At 37.2% G+C, this 17,907-nt stretch overlaps 1 protein-coding gene across 8 annotated transcripts in view; it reads right to left on the reverse strand.

Moving 5' to 3' along the window:
• Nucleotides 1-17,907, reverse strand: part of BANP (BTG3 associated nuclear protein) — a 144,918-nt gene that overhangs the window by 107,318 nt on the left and 19,693 nt on the right. For all 8 annotated transcript variants that reach the window (XM_027465797.3, XM_072043898.1, XM_027465795.3 and 5 more), the window contains exons 5-6: nt 4,003-4,122; nt 2,896-3,071 (exon numbers count right to left, since the gene is read on the reverse strand). In XM_027465797.3, coding sequence (XP_027321598.3) covers nt 2,896-3,071; nt 4,003-4,122 — 296 coding nt within the window. The remainder of the gene's footprint in view (nt 1-2,895; nt 3,072-4,002; nt 4,123-17,907) is intronic.

The raw sequence follows: 17,907 nt of genomic DNA on the forward strand, positions 1-17,907 counted from the left end.
AGGACAATGAACAAGAAAACTTCCCTAAAGTTTTAAACACAGGTTTCCTCCAGATTGAAGAAAAACCCTACAGTACCTCAGGAAACACAGAATGAAAATGAGTGTTTTTGCTAATTACATTATTTTCACCTATGAAGTCTTTTCAGAAAGTCAACCTCTGTCCAAGTTGTTAGAAGATACTTGCACGGTAAAGTATTTTGTTTAGAAGTTTGATGTGTCATGCTATAACTCATATTTGGTTTTATTTTTTCCCCCAGAAAACATTTATTTATCTATTCATGTATTTAGAAAACGGTTATTACACAAATGACTCCTAAAAAACATGGGAACAACACCAAGAATTGGGCCCCATGCTTCTGTATTAACTGGTTATATTGCCTTTCTATTCCTGAAAAAATAAGATCTTCTGAACTACCATACAGAATTAAATGCTTTTTGAAAACAGCCAGCAGAGAGCAAATGATGCATGTATATAAATCTATTAACTAAATTCAGAAAATATCCAGAGGTTAATGCCACGTTCAAGGTCAGCTAAAGACAGCTATAGGTATGGCTTCGTTTTGCTTTCTAGACACAAGACAACAGGTGGGATTCGTACTGAGAAAAGGGCTGAAGTATGCCGTTCTCATCCCCTTGTATTTTAGGACCAATTGAGATTCCTTTGTGCAACCCAAAGGCATTCAGAATTCTTTCCCAGACAGCTAAAGCAAACTGATGGGTGCTGTAACTTTTACCTTTTACTGCTGAAGAAAACAAGTCTGCACAACAGACCTATTATTCTTCATCACTTCCTTTATTAATAATTTAATTTGTGACATATTGCAGGCTACTTTGCTTAGCATTCCTTCTGTGCAAGCGGTCCTCTCTCATCTTCGTGAGGGCAAGAAGAGGTAAGTGTGGGGGATTACTAATCTGATTTCTCAAAGCATTCATCAATCTCGGAGAGATTTCTAATGGATGACTGTTCTAAAGGTCTGAAGAAAAATCAGATCTGAAGACTTTAATGGATTAGCTGTTTCTGCAAAATTTACATATACAACAATTGTATAAAACGCTAACATCACATTTGTCTGTGCAAATCTGTGCCAAACAACCAAGTCAAAAAGGGCATTATAAAACAAATACTCTCCTAATGTTAGAAACTTTGCTCCTGACATAGCTGACGCAGAGCTGTATGAAATATTAACAGACTCCACAAAGAGTTTATTTTCATATAAGAGTCCTGCTATTCCGGGCACAATGGTACCAAGAACACTCAGTTTCCACTTGGGATGTTAATTTGCTGAATAAAATTATGTTAATATTCCTCAAATTTTCCTGATTTTAAATCTAAGTCAACACAGGCAGTGTAAAGTCTGATTATCCACCATGAAAGTTTCAAAGTACTTTCCGTCTCTAGAAGCATACGGTTTTCTACCTCACACAGCTTTAAAGCTACAGAAAGAAACCTTAAAGAACAGTTCTGCTATAAATACTGAGCTATACGTATGCTTTATAGTGTTACAAATACAGAATATTTCGATGTTGGTGTAAGTATCAGATTTCTCTCAGAAATCCATCAGATTTCATTAAAATTCCACAAAGTACATTTCCAAGAAAACAAAAATCTTGATAAATAAATACTTCAATTTCCATTAAAATAGTACAGGATAATAATTTGTATTACCTTGAGCAGTATCTGCACCATAATAATTTCATCATTTATATTTGTGCTATTCATCCTATCAGTCATTTTTTTAAAGCAGCAAAAAATAAAAAATTTGAAAGCCTGCTTATTCATCCTTCTCTTTGCCTCTTCCATAGAAATATATAATGTGCTTTACTGGTCCCATTACTGGCACTCAAGCACAGAAAGCAACAGCTACTTCCAAAGATCTCAGTGAGCATGTCTTGCATTCAGCCACCTCCTATAACCAGAGTGTTCTGAATTTACATTCCACAAACTAGGGAACAATGCAAGGAATACAGTTAGATAAATTAGACAAAACAGAGAGGGTCAAAGAGCCAAAAATATTACTAGAAACATCTTCTGACTGCTCAATACAACCAATACAACTCACACCTTCCCCATACTGGTTTCACCAATTTGGGAGACAATAGGTAACTAGACCCCAGCTTGTAAAAATGAACATTTTAGGATTCCCCAGTTATCAGACATTGATCGAAACTTGAGCAGAGAAGTTCCAACTATTCCCTAATCCTACAAAGCAGATAATTTAGACTAAATCCTTGTAGAAAGCATAGAATAAATTTCCTCATGTGATATGTTCAAATTTATTGTAAAACAATTTATCGTAAATTATCTTCATCTAAAATTCAGAGTCTCTTATCCCATCTTATTTGTGATTGAAATATACCAAGTAACATTCATTTTGGTATTTCCAACCACGTATATTGAAATATCTTTATAAGGCTAACTTAAAATTAATCGATTTCACTAAATGTGATTTCTGTGTCCAAAGTCCTACAGTAGAAGTTTCAGAAAAAATGGACACTACACACTATCCTGTTGAGTGTTCATATGAATATCCTTATAAAAATTGTTTACAGTTGCTAAAATAACTGCTTTACATTAATAAGATTTAGAAGAGCGGACTTAATTAGAGAAAAGAGTCTTAATTAAAAGTGTTTAAGATACAAAGCTATACTGCTATAGCGAGGCAAACTTTTTTAAATTTTACAAGTGATTTTAATTAACTATTCTGCCTGTAAAGGTGGTATAAATATATATATATATTAATTCAGTTTATTAATCAGTCCTAACTGATCTTGTTGTACTGCCTACCCATGCAAGGTTGGACTTGCGATGCAATCTCTGAAGCTCCCAGTTAAATCTTAGTTCATTCCCCATCACATTGGCTTTGCTCAAGTAGCCTTGTACTTAGATAAGCATACCTTCAGAGTTCAGCGTAATAAGGGTCACATTGTTCCCGATACTTTGGCTTCCTAATTGTCCACTGTTGGAAACTGAGTCACTGGCCTCAGAGCCACTCTCTCCATCTTCGTTGTGACTGTCGTCATGCCCTGGGACTTTCACCACTATCGTGTTCTGCCTACGTCCAGGAACAGCACTATGGAAAAAAAAAAAATAAAAAAGTATGTAACTTTGGAAAACATAACACTTGATCAGGAAAAAAAAAAAAAAAAACATTATAAGGGAATTAAAAACACTATCTGACAAAATTAAAAGCATTATAAAAGAGTACTCCTTTAGCAAGCCTTCTCCTGTTTATACCTATGGGCTATCAAGCAAAATAAAACTGAAGGAAAATAACAGAAAAGTTTTAGGTGCACCATCAATAGAAATTGATGCAAATTGTCCCAGTCCCATGTGCAAAAGTTATTTCAATAGTTAGTAGAAACATATTATTTAAGAAAATTGTCTAACCAGGATCTCCAGTTCCACTTAATTGAAAATTTCCTTTAGATAGTACAAAATTTAACAAGCCTCACTGGGCTCCTGTGTATTCTTTATTCAGTTGGTTAAAAAAAGAATATTGGCACATCCTCAAGTGATTATGCGTCCATGTAAAAAAATATGTAGCTATAGGCACTCTTTCAGTTGTCAGCTCTTAACTAACACTGAACTAATCCCAGATCCTCCAAAAATGTTCTCTGCACATCAACAGTGAAGCATTGCTGTGTACCTTTACTGCTGATATGGGGTTTCCCCAGGCAGCACTGTCAGCAGGACGCATTCAATTAGTACCTGAATTTATTCTATTTCCACCACCACCATTACTTAAAACATTCTTCACTTTCCCTTGGAGTTGCTGCAGACTACTACTCATCTGTCAAAGGAGGGAGTGAAGGGGGAGGATTCCCATAACTCCTCCCTGCAAGGAGCAGTAGAGGGAAATGCGGTTATTTAGCCTAGAGAAAAGGAGGCATGGAGGGCACCTTATCACTCTCTACAACCACCTCATCCACAACACTTGGCAGTGCTAGGTTAAGGGTTGGACTTGATGATCTTGGAGGTCTTTTCCAAGTTACGATACTAACTTGCTAAGGATGTCCAGAGAATCTGTTGCTCTGCTCAATGGCTCTTCCTGCCCGACCATCTTGGCTACGATTGAATTCTGCCGGTCGTTGTTCAGTATTACTGTGGTCTGGGGGACAACACTACAAGACAAAAATCAGAGAGGAAAATGGAATGTGAAGGAGAAAACCTTTTAAATAATACATTAACACAGTCTTATTGTTCACACAGCCTACTTAAAGAACAAGGTTTAGAGGCAGTCTCTGTTTTTCTCCCAGCATCGTGGTTATGTATCAAATGCAAAAGCTGGTAATCCATCGCATTTGACATCTGTATCACTTTAAGTACTCATAATTCTTTCGGAGGACGGACAGCTTCAATGGAATTATATAAAAGTCCATGACCCCTGGAAAAGCGATAAAGAATTCATCAACTCGAGATACACAGGAGGAAGGCTGCAAACCACAGCTTCAAAGAGCCACCAAATTCTTTTGAAAAGTCTGAAAGTGAGCATTTTTAGATATACTACAGCCAACTTACACAGTAATGCAGCATTTTTAGTGGGATAATTCCTAGAAAAAAATGGGAAAGTATTTATTGCATGATCAGATAACGAGCTTAGTGTAAAAGCAGTATTGTTTGCCAGGGCTGAGGGCTTTGGGGGCTTGGAAGGGAGGGTGGTACTGCGGGTATCAGAGCAGAACATGAACAGACTAACTTGAAATAATAACAAGACTAAATATTTCTTGTGTGCATTTCACATACAAAAAAAAAATCTAAAACAACAGAAAAGCAGTTAGTGTGTGAAGCAGGGAGAAACCAAAATGCCTTCCCTATCACAGGTGATGACAATGCAAAATAAAATAACCAGAGAAGTGCTGTACGCAGAAAGTGCACTAAGTCTACAATATATGTATTAAAAAAAAGTAAATACCAAGTAAATTATTGTCTTCATCATGCAGTTTACCTACCATTTAATTTGGTTTCAGGGATTACCACCATTATTCCCACACCACTACTCTAAGTAAGACATCATTTTGATATTTAAGACTGTTTTTACTGTGGTCACGGTAAACTTACAGAGAGAAAGAACATAGAAGAAAAATTTGCATTTTAGTGACAGAGGCAGCTTTCTTCTTTCTCTTTGCTTCACATGGTAAATATTCCGCTAGTGTTTTTGCTGGTCCAACATCTCAAACACAACCAATGGGCATTTATTTTTCTTAACTGTATTCCTTGGCTAATTGTCAAAACGCAAATACGAAAGACAAATTGAACAAATCTGATGACAGCAACTCTGTTTATTTCAGCTGCAACAGAGCGCCTGCTTGCATGAATATTCATGGGTCTACATAGGACTAAGAGCTACAATATCCAACACTACGGACCTACAGAAAAGAAACTGTCATAAGAGCTAACAATTAATGGATCTCAACTTTGGCTCAGCTAAAATGGCTAACCATGGTTTTTATGGATACAAAAAGTCCAAGGGCCTTAATGCTCTGCTCCCCTCTTCCAGAAATTCTATCTGTTGCTAGTAACAAATGGGATTCCTTACGGAGTGCCAATGATCTGTTGGCCTGCAAACCTCGTGAAGCTCTGGAAGATGTTTGTCTAATCATGGACAAGTACAGAGTGTACTATAGCTTTTCATGTGTATGTGAAGTTCAAATTCTTAAGCAACAAATTGGTTGTTTTTTGGTTTTTGGGTTTTTTTTTGGTTTATTTTAGTTGCTATCTGCAGTGTAAGGGCTTATGATGCTTTACTAGTCACCTTTCAACATGAATTCTTATTAAGAGAAAATATGTACGTTACTAGAGACGGAATTCTCCTACTTAAAAAAAGGCAACTTCTGTTTTCCCAGTATCAGCACCAAACATTTGAAGAAAGAAACACACCAAATACTTGATAATATGCCGATACGTGGCAGTGTTGGCAGTTCCCCCAGTCTAGCAGCAATCTGTGTTTTCGTCACATTTCCCAAATCGCCCAAATAGCTTTAAGTTTTTACAGGCCAGTTTAAAATGTTCAAAAATTTTATACTTCCTTTTAGACATTGTTCTTTATCACCATCTTTCTCCCGATCATTTCTGAGTGCCTTTTTAAAATGTCACTCACCAAAGCTCATTTTTAATGAGCGCCCTGAATAATTAATTGCAGCTGCAGAAATAAATTCAATAAAATTCCATTTACAAACTCCCTCGGCTTTTGCTCATGTTAAGTTTATATTTGGGGAAAAAAAAGTCTTAGCACTTAAAATTGACATAAAAATAAGAAAAAGGTGTTTTTCTTGTTGTTGTTGTTTTTAAATAGCGTTCATTTTTTTAAGACAATCTGGAGAGTTAAGCCAGATGGCATATAGCTAATTTAGACTAATTTAGAATGAGGAAATACTTTACTATAAGCCACCAGCACGGATTTACACGCTCTTCAATGCATCAATGTATGTTTCAAGATTGCTTACTTAAATTCATAACCTTTTTTTGTTTTAGGGGTAAATTTGAAGAGAAAAACATCCATGAAAACCTCGGCTCCCCTCTAAGCATTAACCTTTCCTAGTTAGTAGAATAGATTGAGAGCACAAACCCACCACCACAGTTGTTTGGGGAGGAGCCACTAACAAAACATACCATTTTACTGACACTTATTTTCCTGGCTAAACAGCACAAAGGCAAAAACAGACACCACAAACACAAGGAAAAATCTCTGTAACAGGACACAGCAACTGCCAACTTGTCCATCAATTGTTTTACATTTGGAAATGAACAGAAACGAACAAGTTGTAAGGATTCAGAGAATCCATAAACCAGTTTGGAGAGAAAACTGAGTCACACAAAGCACAGTGGTAGAGAATAGCTAAAATAAACATCCATTTGGAGATGTTCAACACAGCACAATGCATCTACAAGCTCTAACTAATCTTTCTCGGGGATTAACCTGAGTAGGAACTCTACATCTGGTTTCAAAATAACTGAATGAAGTTTCTTGTCTATTACCAGGAATCGTTAGGGGGTGGATAAAACATCTCCTGTGCTCTGTATCTACTAACACACAGGCTCTAGTAAAAAAAAAAAAACAACAACAACAAAAAAAAAATCGATTCCATTTTGATCCCAAAGGAGAATTAATTTATGTTTAATGCTTAATTCTGAAAAATGATGCTTCCTCCAGGAGCGTGCACAAGGAGGATGCAGCAGCCTTTTTGTTCAGATCCTAAGCGTTAACCAAGGAACCGTCTTTCTGGTCCCTGTTCTGCACACAACAAGAAGGGCCACAGGAGCTGCTGACCAGTTCTGGCAATGAGGCATCACCAGGCCAAAATTTTGCAGAGCTGATGCTGTGAAACTTGAGCAGCTACTCCTCTGGAAGAAAAAGAAAGTAACAGTTGGGACCAGTATAAAAAGGGGGCCATTATGCTTGCAAAAAGGAGAATTTCACAGTACTCCTTAGACTCCAGTTTCTACACAGGCAAAATGAATATCCACAAGATTCCCTGCAGATATGGGAATGTGCTTCCCAGTAATTTTCCTGTTAGGTTTTCTATTCTCTGTTTTCAGATTTGTTTATTTTAAAGAGACAGCAACAAGAAATCTGCTGAACGTACACGGCTTTAAACAAGGAGTTCTATGTTAAGTCAAAACCCTGGGCCAACCTTAAACAATCCGGTAGAGGAAATCATTAAAACTTATTACAGCTTAATGTATCCTCATATTGGATTACTCTAATTTATTTTTTCAGAGCCCATACTGCAGATAAATCAACTATAATCATTACTTATGTACTAAAACACAGATAACAAAAATCATGGAGAAGGGGGAGGACAGCTTCTGATACTCAACCCAATCCCAAATGAAGCAATTCTTTCTATCAGTGCTGCCAGTACTATATTCATGAAGATGATGGAAAGAAAATATTAAAAGGGGTCACAGGGAGTGCTTCAGAAACCCAGTGTTGTTGCATAGGCTTCAGTAGTTTCCATTTATGTTCACATATTCCTTTCCCCATAAGCATTAGAACTTGGAGAGGCTGTTCTTGGACACAACTGAGTAAAAAATTTAAAAGGCATGATACTTGTAGATAGATTTATATTTGGGGATTTATTTTTTTAAATGCCATTAAATAATCTGTTCAATTACTGGAGAAAATATTCCTAAAAGAATATATATGCCAGATAAGGATTTTCAAGTGTGTATATTTAACCTCTGGCTTTTCTTTTTTTTTTCTTTTTTTCTTTTTTTTAATATAAAAGAACTTTCAATCTTTTGTATAAGAGCATTCCTGCCAAAGGTAATTCTCAATATGGAAAAAACGTGTGAGTCAGATATGATCATTAGTCTTAACTCTTGGCATTTTTATTGCCAATAACCCATCAATCACATAGAGCGCAGCCAATGACATAAAAGAACTTGCAGCAGTACCAAGATGACGATCTGCTCCTCTTCCCAGACGAGGCTCTCACTTAGCAGGAGAGAAAAATAAAACAGAAGGAACTCATTGGCATTTCTGTGTTCCACAAGGTACAAGATAAAAAGGGCTTCTCCAAATGGATGTGAATGAGTTTCGGAAAAACAGACTGAATTTCTCAGATGAGAAGTTACTGTTCTTGTATCTCTGCACACACTACTACAGCCAGTTAACAGAGTATTTATAGCAGTCCTCAGGCAGTTCAAGAAACGAAAAAGAAGAGCCCTCTGCTCAGACCATTTCTGTGTCTCCTTTGAGTATGTGAACATCTGCAAACAGGTAAAGATGACCTTGGAGACAGAGCTCAGCTCACGGACATTCAACCAGCCACATCCACCTGAACTGCTCTTTCCTGTCTGTCCGTATAGAAATGCTCTGCAGGCACTCCAACACCCACACCGTGTGTGCTGCGTATCTGTAAGGCAAGGCTCACGAGGGTATAATTCTCACCTTCCTCTGGCGTATATATTAAAAGGAGATGCAGAAGGAAAGGAGATTAGGCAGAAGGTGGAGTTACTGCTGGCCAACTGCTTGTTCCAAACGCAGCCTCAAGGAAAGCAAGTCTGGGAAAGAGACCTTGAACACTAATATTTTCCATTTTACGGCTGGAGACTGCCCTGTTCTGTTTGTTTGTTTTTTCTGTCTTACTAACACTTGTGTTCATCAAGAACACCCACCCTGGATCTTTTCATCACCATTAGGAAGATAACGCTACAATGGTCCTTCCTCTTCCACCTGCTGCCTTTGCCTTCTGCAGATACTGTTACGACTCTCTACCCAAATAGGAATGAGAAAACTGACTTATTAATTTACAGTATAGTATACATGAAAAAAGGGAAAGAAAAAAAAAACACACAAAGCAGCAAAGCATACACAAAATTACGCTAATTACGCTGGATTTACACCAAAAAAAAAAAAAAAAAAGGAAAGGAATGCAGCTCCTAATGTCCTAGAAGAGAGCCAACAACTAAATCATTCACCAAGCTGAAGAACAGTAAGATACCTGCTATAGGATAGAGCAAACCATGGGGGCACTTGAACAGTTAAAGTTTTAATGTCCCTAAACCATCCAGTCACCTAGCCATAGCCAACTCCCAGAAAAGCAGCAGCATTATCCATCATTTTCAGTAACAGCCCAGTCGTCCAAAATTATCTTTGGATTCTATGCATCTGGAATATCACATAAGAGCAGACATTATAAAGATAGCATTAATGATTAGGTCCCATACAAACACAAGCCAAAGTACACCAACCATCACAGGAGAGAGATTTGTGTATCTGAAAACCGAGAAGGCTGTAATCAATTTATAATAAAGACAAAGCAAATGCAGCATTCACTAAAACATACTGTTAACATTTTAAGATTTAACACAATGAATTTCCTGCTCAAACATACGATTTAGATGTTTTCCAAGTTACAAAACACGTCTCTGCAGAGCTTATGGTACTCAACCCTACCTACAGAGACAGCCTCTGAATTGGCTGACAGGCTGAAAGATGAATTACTGGCTTTAAGACCAATTTCATCGACCAATTTAAAAAGCTGTTAAAATGTGTTGTGGATTATTCTGCTCTGAGAAAAGCCACGCTTGTATGACCAACTGTCATCATTCATAAACGCAAACATCCATTCCCACAGGCTCACCAGCTAACCAACAGCCAGGCAGTGCTACAAGAGACCCGAAGAACCTACCTGCCACTTCCAAGCCCTGCTTGGTACTTTGCAGGTGTCGTACAATCTGTATGCACATAGAAGCAACTCACACTTTTTTTAAACCAATTTCTCTTATTCTGAACAAAGACTGTAAAAATTAAATGCACAGTGAAAGATCTTTGAAGGATCTTTGGACTAAGCAGATACAGAAAAGCAGCAAAAACCAGTGCAGTCAGGCCATCTTGCAACCAGCATAGATGGGACTGAAAAATCCTATCACCAGAAATGGCATTAGTTTTCTACTTTTAAACACGGACTGGAAAAGGACGGGTCATGACTTTTAATTAACAGGTTCATACGAGGCTCTTCAGAGATAAATGTACTCAAAAACATAAGAGCAAAGATTTTTTCTTCAGATAATTTAGAAGGAAATTTACAGCTGTTACCCTTCTTTGAGCCTTTATGTCCTGAACCACAGCTAGATTATGCAACCTGCTGGGGATTGTATTAAACGTGAAACAAAACAGGGTGATCTCTAAGCAAAGAAGCAGTCGTATTCGGTAACAAAGTCTGTGAGCCATATTGACTGATCTTCAGCAGAGTCACTGTGAAAGAAATGATTTACTGCAGCCGTAGTATTAAAACAGAATTTACTATCTGGTTAGAAACCACGGCATGAAACTAACGCAAAGACTGACCTGACAGTCCACACAGAAGCAAGAGAAAGCAATGAAACGGCAGAAAAACTCAGAGCTTTTAGCTCTGTGTTAGATATATGCTTAGTGGGATTTATAGACGTCACTAGGCAGGCCAGGCTTTTTGCTATCTGCACACTTCAACACAAATACCTTCATGAATTTGGCCCAAGATCAAGATTAATTCCAGGAATCTCTAAACCAAAGCAAAGCGCACTGACTAAATACAAGAATTTCTTCAGTAACCTTCCATGCCCAATTAGGAGTAGAAAGGCTGGCAAAAGATAACAAGGATATGTCAATAATTTATCACAGTTCATTAAAAACGTGCAGAACGTGAGACTTGTGAAAAAAATGATGAGATTTATGAAAAGGAGATTGTGGTGGCTTAATACTTTAGGAAAAGTTTACTTTTACTTAGTAAACACACACCTAGTCTGTGATGCTGCCTGTACTAGGTGTGTTCCAAACAGAGAGCAAAAAGCACGTTTTTTCTGCAATTTCAAATGCGCAAATACTGAAAGTGAAATAAGAACGAATCTAACACACATCTTATAACCAACACGTCAAGCGGCTCTATTCCTATATTCCTACAGGCAGAAAAGAGGAAAAAAATAACTCATCCATATATATATATTATAGAAAACACCTGCAATGCCAACACAAAGTGCAGCTGAATAAGGATGTGTCAGCAAGGTTCTCTGTGTAGAAGGGCAAGAAAGGAAACCCCCGAGGAGTCAAAAACCTGCCCATCCACTGAGAGTGCCAGCATGTGCAATCAAAATAATTTAGACCAATTTGTTAATTAAGCTCTGTTAAGTACCCTTCTATAAACTTTTATAAACTACAAACAATTGTGCAGATGTTATGGTCCAAAATCAAACTCCAACTATGCTGGTATGACCTGTTATACAGATGGCTTCATTTACATTTCTTTTTCCAAGTTGTCTTACAATTTCTAATATCTGCATTAGAATAATCGCACTAAATGGGCAATTTCAGTCTTCAGCATCATGATTGTGCTGTTTGGCTTCACATTTAAATCATATATTATTTTTTTTCCCTCTTTGGTAGAGACTGCTGCATTAAACAACAGCAAAGACAGGGGAGAGAAAAAGCAAGGGCCAAGCAGAGCAAAGCTCACCGCATTCAGAGGTTAAGTTCAGAAAAAAAGTTTGCAATATATCTTTTTGAACAAAAGACATTAAGAAGGCCCAATGAACACTGCATATTCAATGATGTAAAACCGTGAGGGACTGCATTGCTATTTTCACTTCTGCAACAAAGGATTTAAACCAACACCGCTGTTTCCAATGTCAGAGGCCACTCAGCATAAGCCTGATTCATGTGGCTCGAGAAGTTTGGGGGTGAGGGCAACAGTGTTATAAACTGCCTTTCAAGAGAGCAGTTACAGTGAGTGAAGCCTCAACAGTCATCAGACAAACTGAAAAAAAATATATTAGGTTCCTGCAAACAGAACTAAAACACAAAGAGATGGTTCAAAAATAATTTTTAGTGTATATTTCTGTTTTTCTTGCTTTCTGTAATTACCCCACTAGTTATATCCACTTGCTACTACACACATTTTTATAGACAGGCCAAGGATGCTGCTACTCTGCGAGCTGGTACTGAATCTTCAAATTCCATATACACTAGATGGCTTCAAAGAAACACCACTCTTTACTTTTTATAAATAATACAACTTTTTAAAGATATTAGGAGCAGATTTCCTGTCTCAAACTCCACCCTTAACTATGGAACAAAGAGACTGAGCTAAAGATATGCAAAAATGTACAGTTCCCCAGAAAGGAAAAATTCTGTTTGGAAAGACATTCAGATTCCAAACTGTTTTTTACGTTTGGAAACCTATCAGTTAAATAACATCTGCTGCCAAGTAAGGCAGATGGAAGACTGGCTCCTCGCCACCTCACCAACCTCACCGAGACCTTGCGAGATGTACGGCTGTTTCATCCTGCTGAGGCTCTGAATCCATCTACAGCTCTTTTCCACCTTGCTTAAAGCAAAACCAGGGACTCTCCAAAAAACACTGTGGGTTATTCCTCTTAAAACTATACTGATGTATCATTTTCCGTAAGTAAGAAGACGGGTGGTTTTTGCCAGCTTTTTAAAATAGCACTACCGGTCCATTAATCTGGTGTGAACAGGGATGCAAAGTACTTTGAATCACATCTTGGAAATGAAATTTGTCCTTCCAAAGGAGGAAGGAAATTCGCCCCCTGCGATCACAGATTGATGAGGTGCTCCCTTCTTTATTTGTTCTTTTCGTTCTACTCTTGGAAGCAAATATCCCAAGTTACAGCAAAAGTTTCAAGGGAGAGTGCTCCTAGCACTGGATTTTTGAACCCTAAGCACCTCCAGACACTAACGTGAAAAATATTTCAACTCTCAAAACTGGAGTCCACGTGAATATATAAGGCTTTTCTGCCCCCTTCTGTTTGTTACGTTTGATATATTACTTTGTAAAATGTATAGTATGTAACGTATGCTCCCATAATCCGGTGTGCTGTGTCAAATGCATTAAAATTTACAGAGCTTCACTAAATAAAATCCTAATAATCTTTTTCACCCATTTTACAGCAGTCATGGAGTAAAGACTATTCCCGTTCATTAAAAACAATAATTCTTTGCAAATGTTTATTTAAGAAAAAGGAGCAGCGTGAGCCATACGAAGGCATTTGTCCTGAAGCAAACTGCAACTGATGTACTCTCTGCCTTTATTTCTTCAATGCAATAGCTGGCTGTGTTCACAGAACCGTAGAATTAAGGTAAATGTTCTGCTCTCTGCAGCAGTTATCTAATATGACCTTATGGGATTTGGCAACAGTGTAGGTCAGCCTACCTTTTAATACTTCTATAATTGGTTTTAAATGTTCTTAGATGTTAATTACACTAGTAAATGTCCCCCCTAATCCATATAAATAACTCAAAGCCTTTTTGATCTCCATGTATGCCTCCCTTTTTCATTCTCAGATACTTTTACAATTAAAGGGTGCTGATTTCTAAAATGTCTTGACACGAGGGGCAAATTCCCTGTGCATTCAGCACTCTCATTTCTTAGCTTGCTCTTAAGAATAGTGATATATTGCACCACGAGGGGCTCCATGCAACTCATTTTCTGTTTTTGCGCCATAAATTTTACTGAAGTCTGGGATGCAGAACGAAGTTGCTGTATATTAGCTAAGTGGGAATAAATGCTTACCCACATGTGGCTCAGAACACACAAATTATTTCAGATGTTTCAAAACTCCCCTGTTTAAAGGATTTCACATCTGTCACGTGCTAAGAGCAACAACCAAGAAGTTTAAGACATGATAACACTGCAAATTGTCAAATACTAAGCTTCCCAACACATCTGCAAGATCGAAACCCTTGTCTAAAACAAGAAGAATGTTTATTACCTAAATTTATCACCTTTATTTTGTGTGTATTGATGAAAATCTTAGCTATCGTTGTATTTTTTTAATAATTCAAAATCATACCCTTAGTTTTGTTTTGTTTTAACCTCATAGGCATATTTTAATCACCACCATAATTTCAGAAAATCCGCATACTTTGCATCTATTTCTCACACAAAAATTATCAGTCGCTACTTGCTAAGCTATCATCTGAATCGCTGGACCATTACAAACAACATTTCAACAGAAACCATTAGGTTAAGAACATATGGACTGGGAAAAACAAATCAACACAGTTCAAATCTTGGTCACTTCAAAAAGTTTTTATAGATTAGGTCTATATCCATGAATTATTGAACTCTCCAAAACACAGCTGAAATGTTACTATTAAATTGTTATTTTAATTCTATAACTGACCTTGTATTCTCAACCTAAAGGCTATCTGAAAGTTATATACTGTTTCTGAACTTATCAAATCCCACCAACAAATTACTAAACACTTGGCTCCTCAGTATCTTAGTGCAACAATAATGGAATGTGAAATTCCAATGAGAACACTGCTGTACAAACTTCTTAAATACAAGACACCACTTCTCCCTAGTCCTGCATGAATTTTAACTCCCAATAGTGGAGGGATTAAATGTAAGATACACTGAAACCAATGATACATGGAATTTGGAGCACTTGTTAACGGCCTGTAACAAAACTCCAGACAGGCTCAACCAACAGACGAGCTTAATTTCCAAATAGCTAAGTCTCTAGCACACGCATCCAAAACAAGAATGATGATTGTTTGCAGCACTGCTGCTGTAGATCGTACCAGATAAAGCAAATAGCAATAAAAATCAGAGTCATGAGAGTCCTAAAACTATTTTTAATAAAATCATGTAGTGGTCCTAACTACAACAAATTACCAAAGTTCACTGGATTTGTAGCGAGTACTTGTACCTGAAATGCAGGTTTCAATGCAGGTAAAAAGATGTCAATCAGTATTATTACAACTGAGGAACAGAATCAATCTAAAGATGATAAGAAGGATGATGATCTCTCATTTTGAGAAGTTAGGAGACTTTGGAAAGCATTATAGTATTTTGCAGGGAATCAAACATTTAAGTATTTTGTTCAAACTGCAGAAGAAGAAACTAACACTATGGATGCAGCTCTGGATAAAAAGATGTCAGGAAAGATGGGCTGCCATCTAATTGCAGAATTCCATTATTTGATTAGTTCGGTTTTATCTTCCAAACTGATTTTAAGAGAGAACTGCGGTTTTCAGATAAACATGTCTACTATACCTCCAGCAGTTAAGTGGGGTTTTCAGCCATTCTTTTACAAATTTCAAGCCACAATTCTTCCAGGCTAAAATACAGCTAAGCATTGGCTGGCATTGTAAGGAAGCAGTAGCTAATTTTCATCTTTTAAGAAAAACATAGAGATTGCATTTCATGCATTCAGCTTGAAAACATGTGTGTGTTTATATACACCCAAACACCCGTGTAAGCAACCCCTCTATCACCTGGCTTTGCAGTGAGAGATTTAAAATAATAATAATAATAATAGGTTGCAGAACTGAAAACAAAAGCCACAAAAGGCAGGAAAATAACAGCACTTTGAGCCAGTCAATGCAATTATGAATGGCAGTTCAAGTTCTAACTCCCTTAGTCAAACTTCAACTTAGTCTAAAATGCTATTTTTAAGCTTATTTTGCTTATATTTGTGTGCAATCTTAAAAAAAAAAAATCAAGATTCTAAACAAAATCTTAAAGAATAAATATGCTCTAAAGTCTTGATTTAAAAAAAAAAAAAATATATGATTTTTAGATATAGTTATTGTTAACTTTGTTCCCTAACCGGGAGTGCGCCTGAGATGACCATGGTGACAACAGGTCCCAGACAATCCCAGACAATTCCCCACAACCAGGCAGGACCCGCACAAAAGCCGTTCAACGCGAGGGCAGCACGCTCATCCCCAGCTCTTGATGACACAATCCCATTAATTATAAACAGAACCCTCACTGGCTGAAGCTCCAGATATGACACTCCAGCCGTTAATTTAAAACAAGTTTGTTTGCACACAGTACCATTGACTGACAACAGAAAGTGGCAGGGAAAGTTTGGTAATTTATTGATACCGCAGGGTCCAGTCCAAAACAATGACAGAAGTTCATCTGTGTTTTTGTCAGCCACTCCCAGACTTCAAGGCCTGAGCTGAAGACTCCGCTGGAAAGCGCTCGAACACAAGATATTCCGAAGGATAAGTAAACACTGCTTGCTTACAGAAAGTGACAGGAATTTCTGAAGACCTGATGAACTCCAGAACGTTTCCAGAGAGCCTCCTAACACATTCTGATTACCACCCCAAATAACTGACTGTTTTCAAGACATTATCAATAACAACTGTTTGTTTTTTTTTAAAACCTGGCTTAATTTTACTTTTTTTTTTTTTCTTTTTTTTTTTTTCAGGCTGACTGTTGAGCTGTCTTGGGGGCTGAATAAGCTACCAGACAAATATTTTTCCAGGCCTAAGTTCAGTGCATGAGATCAGGCTCACGGCAGGCAGAATAATGTACCTGCAACTTGAAAAATAAACCATCTGCCATACATCTTGCAGGGTACTATAGCCCTCAATACAAGCTTTGTTTCAAGCCGTGGTAACCTTAAAAAAATCCTTCCTGCAAATTGAGTATCTTCAGACTTGAAGCAAGCATACTTGCACTAAGAGAGAGTTAGCTTCTAAATTTAATTGAAGGTATTAACAATCCAAGAGGTTTATAATGCTAAATCTATTTATCAATGAGTTTAAAAGGGAGTGAAATAATATCCATGAATTAAATTCAGAGAGTAGCTTACATTGCCTTATGAGTTGTAGAATCAACCAAAGAAAATGTGGAAAAGAGGTTAACTACGTATCCCAGAGCCTCAACAGCCACCATTTAATAAAGGAACTTCAGAATGACTATTCCTGTTAAAAGCCAGGAGTAGCACAGTTTTACCATAAGGATTTTTATTCATTTTAACAAAATGCAACAAAAATGAAAAAGCTCTTCAACACCTGACAGCATGAAATTAGATTGGTTAAGAGGGTTGCAATTCCTAGGAAAAAAAAAATATATATATATATATGCACAAGAAAAATTCCAGGCATTTGTTTTTTATACCTATACTTGGAATAGATTATTTTTCCCTTTTCCCCTAAAGGCTCTATGCAGGGGGCAACAATATTTTTGGGAAATTCAAAACAAATGTCATACTGTAATTTTTCTCCCTACTCCCACGCTGCTTTACAACTTCATTGAAAATCATCTCACTTTTCAGTTTTGTATTACTCACCTGCAGAACCACTTGTAAACAACGATACACCAGAAATACAAATCTGGAACTGCAAGCAGAGTGGATGAACAAACCCCATTCATCAAACCTTACTACGCCCTGTTGATTAATCTTAATCATAAAGCAAAGACGTTAACAAACTACATCTACAAAAATTAAGCAAGTTCTTACATCCCATCTGGTACACAACTGCATCAAAAGCCTTCTCCTGTAAAAGAGATGTAAAAACCTTGGTTTGCACCTTAAGACAAAAAAAAGACAAATGCTATTTTCCAGAAGCAGCTGACTTAAACTACCAACACTGCATTTAAGTGCAGTGAGGTCTATCCGAACCAGCTTTATTTTAAGAAAGCGTCCAACCCATTAAC

The sequence above is a fragment of the Anas platyrhynchos genome, chromosome 12, assembly GCF_047663525.1.
Source record: "Anas platyrhynchos isolate ZD024472 breed Pekin duck chromosome 12, IASCAAS_PekinDuck_T2T, whole genome shotgun sequence".
NCBI classification, from domain to species: Eukaryota; Metazoa; Chordata; class Aves; order Anseriformes; family Anatidae; genus Anas; species Anas platyrhynchos.